The following is a 13,775-nucleotide window of genomic DNA, read 5'->3' on the forward strand; positions in this document are numbered from 1 at the left end:
CAATCTGTTTGTCAGCGAGCCCACAACTTCAAAGGAGACTTAAAGCTTTCTTTCATTTTCTGTCTGGGTTGAGAGAGTGAGTCTACATTTTATGAACAAAGCCCCCCCCAAGACATCGAGCAAAATAAAATGTTACCATCCTGGATGCAGCTCCTAACATTTACTCCAAAGCGCGGATCATAAACTATTAATAGATGTATGTCTGTATGCACACCAGAAGGGTGCCTCTTTGAATCAGATCCTTGTGTTGGGCAGGGTCAGGAATGGGGCTAAAGCTGCAGAGCTCCCTTTATTCCCTCATAACATCACTATGCTGCATGGAGAAGGATGGGGGGTGGATAGCCACCATTATGGCTGTTGTGTAAAATTGCCATTATTCAGTCAAGCGATTATCTGCTGCCGGGATGTGTAATGCATCTCTGTGACTGTGACTGATGCCTGCACATCTAAGACTCCACTGGAGAAGGGTGAAAGTGAATGAGGTGACCTCTTTCTCTGCAACTTTCAACAGCTCTGTGTATGACTCATTTCAGACACATTATATAGTATGGAAGGTGCACATGGCCAGTGGATAGCTTTATGTCTGTGTTTATAAACTGACAGTAGTCCAACCTAGTTACAGTATGACTATAACACACATTCACATTGTTGACTAAAGAAGTTAAATGTTTATATATTATTTACAAGTAATTATTTAGTACCAGATACCATGATGCTCTCTAATGTAATGGGGAAATAAATCCTTTTCATACTAAAATGTGTACTGATTTTAGCCCTGAGGGTGAAACACAAAATGGTTAACAGTTTTCTGAGCCAACATGTAGAAGTAAAATAGCTCAAATATGCTGAAAATTAAAGTGGAAATAGACAACCCCCATGGTTTCACACGTCTTCCAGCTTCTTTGAGTTACAGAAACCTCAGTGTCAGTGCTATGATAAAGGAGTCAAACACCTGATACTATTAATACGAAGGCAGGTTTTGTTACTGGCTGATCTAATGTTAGTTTGGTAAGTAGAATGGGTTTTATGACTCTTCTTCTTTGCCTGCTTCATCAACAGGGCTCTTTTTCTTTTGCTGCGTTGAGTTTCCATACTTACTCCGGTTGTTCCACCATCTGCCATTTACTCTACCTGGCCATACCTAATGTAGCTATTTTTGGTTGGTTGTAAGCTATTATGTTGCCAATTTGGCCAAGTTGCCTTTATGTAAATTTATTCTGAAAGTTAAAACCAGAAAGTGTGAAGCTGTAATGCACTGCTGCTGATGTGTTTTGAAACAAAGAGTTTGCTTTCTTGGTTCAGACTGGGAATTTATTATTTTATTCCCTTCATCAACAGCAAATCTAAGCTAACTTTGTAGTTAAAGTTAGCCACATCAAAGGTCTGTTATCTGACCAAGAATATAGTGCACTGCAGCAGTATTTCCTAATGGGAAGCTACAGCTTTCAAATGATGCACAAATGACTCATAAGCACAGTTGGTAGTTTTGGGGGTCTGGGAGCATCAGGAGCAAATACAGAAACAGAAAGCGAGGTCATCCTAAGTGATTTGAAAGTTTGAAATCTCAGTAGGCAGCGAGGAAACTGAGGAGTGACTGGCACTGATCATCAACACCCACTGAGCTATTAAATGTATGTTGTGCCAAGTGCCTGATTTCACCTTTACAGAGTATTATAGACATTTTGCTCACAAACATACTGTTGCAGACTTCATCTTAGCAGCCCTCATATACAGCACATCAAGCTCTTTTCAAAAGGTGAAACTGTCATCTCTGCATCCGCCTTTGATCGACATAATAACATAATGTGAAATATACATATAACTAATTGCAGTTGTTGCCGTTGTTGCTGCTGTAAGTGTTGAAAACTTAACATTTTGAAATGTGTCATTGACATAACTTCTACTAACATCTAGGGGAAGAAAAATAAAGATAATTGCCTAATGGTTATTTCTGGGTTGTTCTAATCTTTAAGCTTTTAAAGCTAGGATTGGTAACTTATAGATAAATAGGTTGTCGTATTTGCTCAGACTGTCACAATATCCTGATACATGAAACAATGCATTAGTAAGAATCTGCCGTGCCTTGACAAAGACAAGTTGTCTCCAACCCAGCTGTCAATCATGTCAATGACTGCTCTTGAACTGCAGTAAAACAAGGCAGTTCTGATCAAATATGAATCAAGATCTGGTAATGCGTTTGTTTGTGTTTACATGTTTCACTGTAAAATATGAAATGCTAAGACCCGGCCACCATGAGACAGGAGGGCTGGGGTTGGGGTGTCTCCTTCAAATTCTGGCAAATTCTAATGCCTATATTTCACTGTAATGGCATTATCTGTATGGCATTTTTTATGATAATAAAACAGAAAATAAGTCACTTTCTTGTTTTCTGTTAAATGTTTCCAATTTCACAAATTGTTTCAGGGTTCAATATCAAATGTACGTATTCCATGTTGTTTTCTTGTCAACATTTAATTATGTGTTTATGATCCTGAGTAGTGGAGTAAAAGGCCTTATTTGCCATTTTGTCTTGTAATTTTCAGTTTGGGTGAAAGCATTTTCCATTGCTCATTTTTAATGTTGCAATTTCATGTCGTTGCACTTTGTTTGATACTGAGGCACATTGCTCTGCTCAACCCATGCACCCATTCAATAATGCCCATTCTGATGTAATGTGCTGTAAAAGCGGTCTCCGAGGGTCTAGTTATGGTGGTCTTGATAGGGAGGGTAACTAATTAGATTTCTGAATGGCTTTCTCATTGTGGCCTGCTGCTGCAGTCTATCATCACATGTAAACTTGCTCACTTAGTTTTTCTGTCATGTCCGTTTTGCAATGGCACTTATTGCTCTTTTATCTCTTTTCCTCCCTGAACAGATCACACGGGTCATATTCTGTGTCTTCCTTGAGACCGACTTTGCCATCTACAAGAAGAAAATGTCTGTCATTTTCCCAGGTATATGTATTTACTTGAAATCATTAATACGAGTACCACATTATTAAATTCCCTCTGTTGCTGCCAACTTGCTGTTTTGAGCTGATAGCTACTGGAAAGACAAATTAAGCTGTTGTTGTGTCTATGTGATGTCAGCACCTACCTAATTGACCATCTGTATAAACTCAGGCAGCTTTGCTACCTTGTTTATCCTAGAAAACATCTGCAGCAAAAGATGTGTTGGAAGCAGTGGTAGAAGAACCTGTCAGGATTGGGTGACGTCTTTAAATGTAAACAAAGTCAATGCATTCGCACGGCCATTTGGGAGATTAAAAGTGAGGATTTATACTGACAGTTGTTAAAACACGTGTCAGGTTTTCTCTGGATTGCCTTAATAGGATTAGAATAGTTAGACTTGTTGTCAGCAAACCAGTGAGCTGATATTTTGCATAATTGTTGATATTCTGATGAGACTTTAATGTCAGATTTGATTGACTGTAATAATAATCCTCGGCAGTAAATGTCTCCCGCAAGAACTAAAAAATTCAGGGATGCATAGCAACCACCAATGGTCCCTGGTTACTGCTTCTCAATTCTATATTTGAAATAAACAAACATCCATTATCTTCCACTCCCACTCTCTTTTCTGTCTCTCTCTCAATTCCCTCCCCCCTTTCACGCCATCATCTTTTTTTTTCGGGGGCCAGGAGCAGTCACCAGCTCTGATGGGGGCTCCACGGAGGATTGAGTTTAATAGCTGGGGAGCTGAAAGAGGCTGGCTGGCTTCAGCAGCCTAGCATTACCTCCCATTTACCTCACTCTTCCCTCCCCACCTCCCCAACGGAATACCGGCTCTCAGGCCTTCATCTCGCTGCTCCCAGATGGAGAGTGTTTTGTTCCCCCTGCGCTCACCGTCATCTGTCCCGCTCCCCGCCCAGCCTCTACCCTGAAAGATTACATTCTGGGGACAGACCTTAATTATAATGCCTGCCCCCATGCACCCAGCACCCGTCTCATCATATTAGTGCTCTGAGATGAGAATCTGGAGCTGTTGTTCTCCAGTTATCACTCTCGCCATTTACAAGTGCTGTCAGTGGATAAATGCCCTATATCTCGCCGCAACTGGGAACAGAGAGCAGACAAAACAACAGCCTGTGTGCGTGCCACAAAGGGAAATCAGAAAAGTTTCGGAGAGCTACATTATTAGACTATAACTCTTTAAAAACTATTGTTTACCATCATGTGTTGAGTTGCTAATGAAGGAGGCAAAGGTCAGTCTTTGATTAAATGTGGTGCTGTTCCAGAAGACTACCACAACACACACCATGACACTCGCCCAAGCACTTTTCCTATCAGTGTCTCCCCTGTCACATGTCCTTTGACCTTTGGGGTCAGAGCCACCTTTATGACTGCTCTGTGTATATGTGTGGGCTGGAGAGGATATTTATTTCATTATAGACCAAGTGGCTAAATAAGTGTGACATTCCTACTCAGGGTCATTGTCTCTTGCGAGGCAGACATGTTTTTTACACCACGCTTCAGCCTTTCACCTCATACGCCTGTTCAAAGCTGTTACCGTCCTCTCTATACGAAAACAACAGCTCTTTTAAGATTCAAGAGATTCAAGAAAGATTCAAAGGAAATGTAATTGCTGGTGCTGTGATTGTAGAGTAGATCCTCTCGTAAGGGAGTGAGTTCATAGATTTTATCCAGCCAAGCTGCACCCCCTAAATGAGTTTAACAGTAGTTGATAGGTGTACTTTAAAGAAAGAAATGCTGATTGGTATGATTGCACCATGTAGGGAATGCATAACCCCGTAGTGTGAAAAGACGTGAATTTAGTCTGTGCAGAGTGGCAGTAGTGAATCAGAGGCTGTGAATTAGCTCTGCAGGTGTGCTCGTACGCTTTCTGAACATCCCATCATCCTCACTGTTAGACACAGACAGTCAGGTAGATCTTGCGGCAACACTGAATGCCTCAAACAGAGGCCTGAGACCATTCTGTCTCCTGCAACATGCTCCCGCTTTTAATAACCCTCTGTCACGGCGACCCCCCATAGTCTTTCTCCTTCTTTTCCTCACTCATTCTCTCTTACAACTCTCCTTGTTCCCATGCCACTAACCCCATTACCTCATCCCTCCACCTTCTATCATTTTTCCTCGTTATATCAAGGAGGAGCTTCTTCACAGCCTCCTCTATAAACACAGCGCGGTTGTGAATAGTGGCCTTGATCTTTCTGTAATTTGTATGTGTGGTCGTGTGAAACTCTGGATCTTCCCTGTGACATCAGTATCAAGCATGTCGAGTAGCTGAGAGCAGCCACAATAGATTTTTTATTGAAGTCTTACTATTCTCATTTTTCATTGTATAGCTGCTTTCCTCATATTCAAGCAATCTGTCAAGTGACAATGACTGGAGCAGGAACGTGTAAACAGGGCATTTGCATACAGGAAATTGCTTTATTACAATGTGCATTCCCACAAGCTGTCACCATGAGAGAGCCAAAATATGGTTTCATCTCTACAGGAGGAGGAAACTGAAAAATGGCCAGTGCTGACAAGAATACTCATGCACACCTGCATGCAGGCACATCAGCCCCCATGAACAAACACATACATATAAAACAGGAAGTTGCACCTAGTCAAGGATTGAATATTAGAACATTGACAGTGCAGTGAAACATAAAATCTGCAGATTATTTTTGTAGTGGTATGTGCCTAGTGTTTAAACAGACTCACCAGAGGAACTGCTGTTTTATGAGCAGTGATAAGAGTTCTCTCCAAAAGACAAAGGTCTTTTTAATGTATCCCAGCTCAAGGAGCACTTTAGTTGTTTAGAGTCATAGGTTGTGTAAAGGAGGGCTCTCAAACACACAAATACTGAAATATGCAAATAGACAAACGCTAATACACACAGCAACTATACATTAAGCTTTTGCCTCTGTAGTACCATTCACCATCCATTACCCCCCTCGCCAACTGAGCTCATAACCAGTGATATAATGACCTATTCATTACTTTGAAAAGCCATAAAATGTACACATCTCAAAGGTGCTATGACAGGCTCGCTATCTGATTAATAGAACCATCAGCGTTTCAATCATTTGAAGGAATACCCACAGCTAGAAGCAGAAGAGAGAATGTTTCAAAGAGTTGCAGTGGATGTATTTTAATAAAAATACAATATTAAGAAAGTATAACCATTAAATGCACAGTATGTCATTTCTGCTGCTAGCGTGGGATGATGGGAGTTGTTGCATTCATTGTTAAGCAACAACAATTACCAATGAAAATCTATCTAACACGACTCGCAAATTAATGTATTAAAGTTTATAAATGTGGTAATAGTGCAGGACTGTTGCGCTCTGTGGTCAAAACAATCATACTTAAAACTACAAATCAGGTGAAATTGTACGACGTGATCTGGAGTTTCCCCAGAAGTTAAAGCTAGAGGGGGTAATATATAGGCTACCAAATCCTTACATTGAATACAATTTCAGGTTTCTCTGGGTTAACCATCATTCGAAACATCTGGTATAATGTAAGTTCACAACTGGACAAAATATTTATCATAGGTTTATAACATTTTATTGCATAAATTTTCCATACAGTACCTGTAATTGACAGGGCTTAATCAATGAAATTCATCATGAGACATGATTCTATTAAGTATTCACACTGGTTCATAGATCGTGATTGACCGCATGCTTGCCTTGGCACGTATTATTTGCGAGCATGGAAGCAGTCAGGCAGCTGTGGTTCTAGAGAGTAAAAGCATGTTGAAATTGATTCTGGGTACTCCTTCACTAATATGATCCGGGTGGCTGCCCACAAGCTGGGCTCCATCTCTTCTTCTCCTCAATCAGCCACAGTGCTGACAATATTAACACAGCCCACAGATCTGCAGGGGCTGCTGCATTCTCCCCAACTGTTTCACTGACTTTCCAATTGACATTTGTTTACATGGCTCTTAATACACTCCATTCTCTCAACCTCTCAACCCACACACCAACTCCCATATGTCCATAATAGAAGCATCCCCTCCACCCCCCACTGCTCTGGCAGAAGTAAAGCTGTGATATGCACGTGCTTATATCACACACATAACACATAATTTGTGGACAGAGGATATAAAGGGCTACAGGAACCCTGTGAGGGGTGAAAATGAAGTCTGTGTTGCTTTCACAAGGCTCTCCCTTGGGGCAGGGGAAGAAGAGACCGTGGTGTGCTAGTGATGTGAAAAAGCACAGTAGCTCAGAGTCTCTCAGTCAGCTTTGGCAGATATGAGGATTCAGTTTAGCTCATCATATGTGAACATGTTGAGCATACATCACAGACATTTAAAAAGAAAAAAAAAGTGAAAATACATATCGCTATCGCCTTATGAACATGTAGAGTATTGGGCAGACACATTACTTTTTGATAATATCGAACAGTAATTCTCAAACACCCTAGGGGACATTTCTGCAGTTACCCAGAAGTGTTTGTTGTTGTTATCACAAAGTTACAGAGATTCGGTCTATTTCTTGATGGGGTGCAGGTACTTTCTGTGCTGTACGACATAATAATGAGTGAGCTTTTGAGGAACTGATTCTCTAGTTTCATATTTACTTCACAGAAATGAGAGTGGCAATCATCATCTAATCTAACCGCTAGAAACAAGGCAAATGAGCATATTTCCCAAAATGTCAAACTATTGGACAGCTGATAGTTCCTCATCTGTTGCATATCATCAAGGTTCTGTTCATCCAAAGACCAAACTAGTAAGAATCCCTTGTGTGAATCTAACCATGTAATTGTGTTATCTTTATCCTGAGGAAAAAATGAAGGTGTCACATATTGTTATTCTAGACTAAGTCACATTTCCTGTGTTGACAGCAGTGTGGCAGTAGCTGAGACACCCCATGTTTCCATTCTCGCTCTATTGTTATACTGTATCAGTGGGCCACCCTTTGTTTCCCCAAGCAGGGTTAGATTAATGCACTGTACCCTTTTATTCAGTGTTATACAAAAGAAAAGTCTGTCGCTGGATCCACAGGGAGCTCTGATGGTTACACTTCTCCAGAACAGATGACAACAGCCTTTCATCAAAGCTAACGCTTGCTTTTGCTTGTTAACCACAACGCAATCATTGCTCAGACTCATGCACAGCCATACACACGCATACGTAGTCATGCATGTGCCGTCAGACATATTATATTCACATGAAGCGTGCATAATAAAACGCAAGCATTGACGTCCTTTCTGTACAGTGGCTTGACTCAAAGAATGTTGAGGCATGCTGAGATCTGAGTGTGTATGAGTGTGTGTTTGTAGGAGCTGGGATCTGTGAGCAGGCATCCACAGTTCCCTCTCTCACTCTGCAGTTCCTCCTGAAGCAGCATCCGTTGCCTCTTTCTCATCTCCCACTGTGCAACTCAACTCATCCACCCAGAAACACCTTTAGTTCACTCAGTCTGTCTCGCGCAATAGACGTATAGAAAAAAGAAGAGGGAAATCAAAGGCTCTTTTTTTAAGGCGCCGTTGTCCTCCCCGAGTCTGCAGTCTTTGTAATTTGAGGAAATGGGAGGTTTTGTGTAATTTATGCTGAGCCTACCAGTATAGGTTTAATTGAAAAAGAATGTCTCATGAATGTGACCCCCTCCCCTACCCAAACACACACCCACATACACAGTCAATTGGTGTAATAACTCACTAGATTCAAGGCCGTCTGGTGGGGGAATTGAGGGAGGCTGTGAAGGGTTGTTGGTAAAATTGCGGAGCGTGGCAGCTGGTGTGGAAGGAGGAGGTGAAAGAGTTTCAACAGCCAGCTTTTGGACATGTGAATTTGTTTTCTTTGCATACCAAAAGAAAAATCATGATTCAATCACATTCTGAGGAAAAAAACTGCTGATTTTGGTTGTATTCCTTGACTGGTTTAAGCAGACAGAGTACAAAGCAGTATGGCATCAAAATACCGTACTCTAACATTATAATCAAGGAGACAAGTTGTTATGACTCTCTGTATCACACATTATAAAATAGCATGGTTTGACACACTGTCTCTTTTCCCCCTCTGCTAGACAATGACATGGAGGTTACAGAGGAGCAGCAGAAGGCAGGTGAGTGACAGAATATTTCATGGTTGCCTTTTCACCTTAACACCTCCATTAAAGCATACAGGGGCTGAGTGAGTGGCGTAACTTCAACTGGTGACAGTGATTTGCGAGGTTTTATGCAGCAGATGAAATTGAATGTTTATTCATTTGGTGACAAGTTGAATGCTGGGCCTGACACATCACGGTTAAAAATACTTCATGTCAGGTACACTACATTACAAGAGCTTATATCCACGACTAATTCCCAACACTATTCTCTTCATCCGGCTTATGGGAACAATGCTTTCAGACCACCTAAAGCGAGTGACAAAAAAAACAGCAGCAACATCCCTCCGCAGCATGCGCCAGGCAATGGAACAAACACAACTGTCTGGGCATAATGCTTTTATCACCACACCATCTTGGCACGCAGCCTGAAACTCCCAGATACTGCTTATCTGGTTAAACTATTGACATTTGTCTGTGCACTGATGTCCTGAATAAGCAATGGCTCGAACGGAAAGCTCCATGGAAGTGTATATTTTGTTTGAATAGCAGGAACAATTGAATTTAGCAGCAGTTACTCATTTTTATCCTTGGTAGACAAAAAAATTGAATTTTTATGAAATGCACTACCTCTAGCAGTTTTCTCCAAGTTACAAGAGGTCCCAGAAAAAACCTGATGGCAAGATTTATTTATGAGTATGATGGGATTCAAAGCATGGGACTGCCAGGTCTGACGGCTGTGTCCCTCGAAGACGTCATTGTACACGTGCAACCAACTAAGCAGAGAGCAATGTTAGTTTTACTGTCTGTCGACGAGAGTGTTCAGAATACCGTAGACGTGGAACCCAGGGTGCTATCAAAATGTTTTTCCTCCAAAAGTTACCGCCATGATTTGCCAATTACACGCATCTGTGTTTTCAATGAGATTCCATTTTGGGTGAACATAAAAGGGCTGTTTTATAAGTGCACTGTAAAATGTGATATTGCAGAGTGAAACAATGTGCACGTAATGGCTGAATCATAAAGACTTGGCTGAGAGGAACTGCATTTGAGGGTTTGTCGTATTGTTAGCGCCTGAGCGACTATGCTGTTTTCTGTCACCTTCCTCACCAGCTATTTTACACTGCATACTCTATAATAACATAGCACCAGACCGCATCAAGCCAACTGAAATAACCCCTGATAATTCCTAGCTCTGTTGTATCATCATGCCAGCCCTGCCCCGGTCCAGTTTGGCCTTGTTTGATGGGCCTCTGCACCGGTGCCAAGGACTGGCCTTTTATTCTGCTCCATCGGCCAGAGTTTGAATCAGTGCAGCCTGGAGCCTATTCAAAGGTTCGAATGACTGCCATTCTCACATGGAATGGTGCTTTTGTCTCACACCGCGCTCTGGAGTTGGTCTCAAAGCCGCACATTCTTCCCTTCTCTCCCACAGGAGTCGTTTTTTTTTTTTTTGTCAGGCAGGTATAAAACAAAACCGTGTAAGAGCCATTGAGTTCTCCCACAGGCTCTTGTAGCGTGGTCAGCCGAGACAAGATGGCCAAGTTAGAATAATCACTGCTAGAGTTTAGCTTGCCAAAAGTCTTTTATTCACTCCGTCTCTCATCTAAGAGTTCCAATTGACAAGATGTCACGCCCTCCTTATCCTGATGTTGTTGGGGGATAACGACGTGTCACTCCCCCGTCTGTAAATCACCATTTGTTTGTGTTTATTTATAGATAACACGTCACCATCCACGAAATCCACAACCAAGGAAGAAAATGAAGACAGTAACAAAGGTAGGTCTATTTGTGAGTGTGTTTGCTCTGTAATCAAATTTTATTAGTAATGACTGCATGATTTAGGCATGCCAAGTGACATGACTGTCAGAGGAAACATTGCACATTGATATGTGTTGACATGATAATTTGTTTTGTGTGTATGAAGTAATGGAGTGTGTTCTTGCTCCTCTCCGGTGCCAAGTTCCTCTTTGGGGAAATGAATACAAGATGAAGCTTGGTCGTTTTTAAAAGAATGTTTTCTTAGAGGCAAACTTGTTTAAGAAGCCATTATCTGGCTATTCTGCAGTTTCAGCCCCTTTGGATGTGTAATATTGAAACAGTTATAGGCTTCTCCGATACGATGGACCAAAGATAATTAGATTCTTACACTGGAGGGCGTTAGTAGGCAATTAAAATCGTACACCATCCATTTGTCTTCAAGCCTTAAGGTTGCAGGGAATTTTTTGAAGATAGCAGTCATGGTTGTTTTCTTTGGGGAAACGGGTCCTCAGCTGATTGTGAGAGGCTGGACTAGATAGCGCAGACACTTCAAGGGCGTCAATACATTCTGTGTTGTTAAACAAAGCACAATAAGTCATTTCTCCCCCCGCCTATTCAACATACCTTTCCATAATCCACAGTAGTAATTCAATATGATTCACAAATTCAATCACCAGCATTAGGAGGGCATAAGTATTTTGTAATAATCTTTATAAATCCTAATTTATCAGGCCCGGCAGCTTAATAGTAACTAATCCATTCACAAAAGGCCTTGGCACAGCTTTCTAGCATGGGAACACTCAGTCCTTGAGACAACCTCTCTCACAGGAAAGGAATGAAATGATTTTGTACTGCCTGCACTGTAAAGGTTAGGTCTGGTTCGATGCAGCACATAGAAAGGATTAATCATAGAAAACACTCAGATGTCAAGATACCACAGAGCAGAGGAAACGCAAGCAGCAAAAACAGACTGTCAGCTACGTGAGACAGACATGATAAGATGCTTGAGAGTCTCATACCACCTCTGTACCCCTGTGTTTTTAACAAAAACACACTGGATTTCGCCATCTTGTCTACAGAGCCAGCAAAGCAGGTCAACTGAAGTCAATATGTGGAGCACTTTTTAGAATAAATTACACGGCAGCACAGTTGGTGGAGTATGTCTGTCAATATGCTTCGTGTGATCCATCACATCCATCACACTCCTCAGGGGATTGACTCTTCCCAGTCCATGGGTCAGAGATGACGAGATTTTAGCCACGGCACTGATGAAGAGAAAGCATTAAGGCTCTCTACACTGTTGTTCCATGATAAATACACTGGTTAGTGGACTGAAGGTAATTATAAGGCTGCTCCGTCTCACACACAACAACTGCTACAACTGCAACTTTGCACGAGTAAAATGCTTCTTCAGCCTTGCTGGACCGAAGGTATAAAACAGTAAAAAGCACATAATTTACACAAACATCTAACTGTAAAATCTTATTATGAATCAGACAACATCAACACACATCTCACATTATAGTTTATGTTAGTGTCTGTTATGGTTTTAATTTACCTTTAAGTGTTGATATTTATTGCTTTTATTGCTTTGTTTCCTGTGATCATTTCCAAGCACTTACGTCTCATAAAGCTCTAATGAATTGAATTCTTTCATGAGACTTTTCAAATTTAAAGTGCTATATAAATTAAATTCCAATTATTTTTACTTTAAGACCCCCCCCCCCCCCCCCCCCCCCAACACACACACACACACACACACACAGGGGAGATGTTCAGATTTAACAAACAGTATTTCAACTGTTCTTCAAAAGAGTCCAACACGCAATCCCTCTTCAACTACAAATAACCCCCGAAGTGTATTTGCAAAACAGGGTCACAGATTAAATGTGTGTATGTGTGTGTGATGAGCTGTGTTGTGATGTAATCCACATGAAACACAGGCACAGCATGCAGATGCTTTGAGCTATACAAAGAGAAAGAGAGAGACAGAGGGTGGGTGAGAGACAGAGGCGAACGCTGGCACACAGGTCCAGGGCGGAGTTCGGAGCACACCTGAGTTGGCACGCAGCCCCGCTGTGTCTATTATTTAATATCAGATTGGTATTAGCCAGATTAGTTGATGTCACAGGGCAAAGTAAAATGTGAACATTGAGCCAAAAATCAATACCTGGCTGGTTCTGTTTGCCTGGCATGCCTGAGATTTTCTGGGAAAGACCCGAGGAAGAGAGGGGGAGACAGACGGTGAGAGATGGCACCGAGCGTGGATGGACATGCAGATTAATAATGTTACGTGTGGACAGACAGTGAGCCTCTCAGTGGGATGCCATCTTTAACACCGTGGCACCCCGTCAAGCATCGCTCACGGATACACTTGCACTTTACTTGCACACACACACATTTCACATGCAAGAGGTCTTTGAATGATAGCTTTTGGTCATCTTAGAGCCCTTTTTCCTTTACACATGTCTCATGAATTTTTCAAATTCACCCTTTTTTAAAAAAAAATCTTTTTTGTCCTTTGCTCCAGTCGGCTTTAATGGAAGCAATAGAAGACAGGGCTGGGGGGAAGCGATAGAGCAGGCTAGGGTGTGTGTGTGTGTGTGTGTGTGTGTGTGTGTGTGTGTGTGTGTGTGTGTGTGTGTGTGTGTGTGCGCGCAATGTAACTTGTTCACATTTCTATCCATTCCTGAATATGAGATACTGCTTTTACTACCAAGGAAATATCATTTCAGTTGATGTTTACTCAACGACCATGCAAGTAGGACACACGGGGAAGGTTGTATATCAGCTTCTAAATAGTTTATGTACTTGTGATACTGTACTCCTGAATCTGATGTTGACATAAATAAATCATTCAAGTGTGTGTGAGACACGACATTTTACTAAAAAAAAAAAAATTTTAACTACAGCGCTGTTGCTCATTCATCTAAAATGCAGTGCCTAGGATTGCCTTTTATTCACTATTTTTTAAAGTGAAATTTTATAGGAGTATTGA

General features: G+C 41.5%; 1 protein-coding gene across 4 annotated transcripts in view; it reads left to right on the forward strand.

Moving 5' to 3' along the window:
* The window catches only part of macrod2 (mono-ADP ribosylhydrolase 2), a 428,964-nt gene that overhangs the window by 390,668 nt on the left and 24,521 nt on the right, over positions 1–13,775 (forward strand). For all 4 annotated transcript variants that reach the window (XM_059358761.1, XM_059358760.1, XM_059358764.1 and 1 more), the window contains exons 9-11: positions 2,876–2,954; positions 8,996–9,034; positions 10,736–10,795. In XM_059358761.1, the coding sequence (XP_059214744.1) occupies positions 2,876–2,954; positions 8,996–9,034; positions 10,736–10,795 (178 nt within the window). The remainder of the gene's footprint in view (positions 1–2,875; positions 2,955–8,995; positions 9,035–10,735; positions 10,796–13,775) is intronic.

Source organism: Centropristis striata, chromosome 20 (assembly GCF_030273125.1).
Source record: "Centropristis striata isolate RG_2023a ecotype Rhode Island chromosome 20, C.striata_1.0, whole genome shotgun sequence".
In the NCBI taxonomy this organism is placed as follows: Eukaryota; Metazoa; Chordata; class Actinopteri; order Perciformes; family Serranidae; genus Centropristis; species Centropristis striata.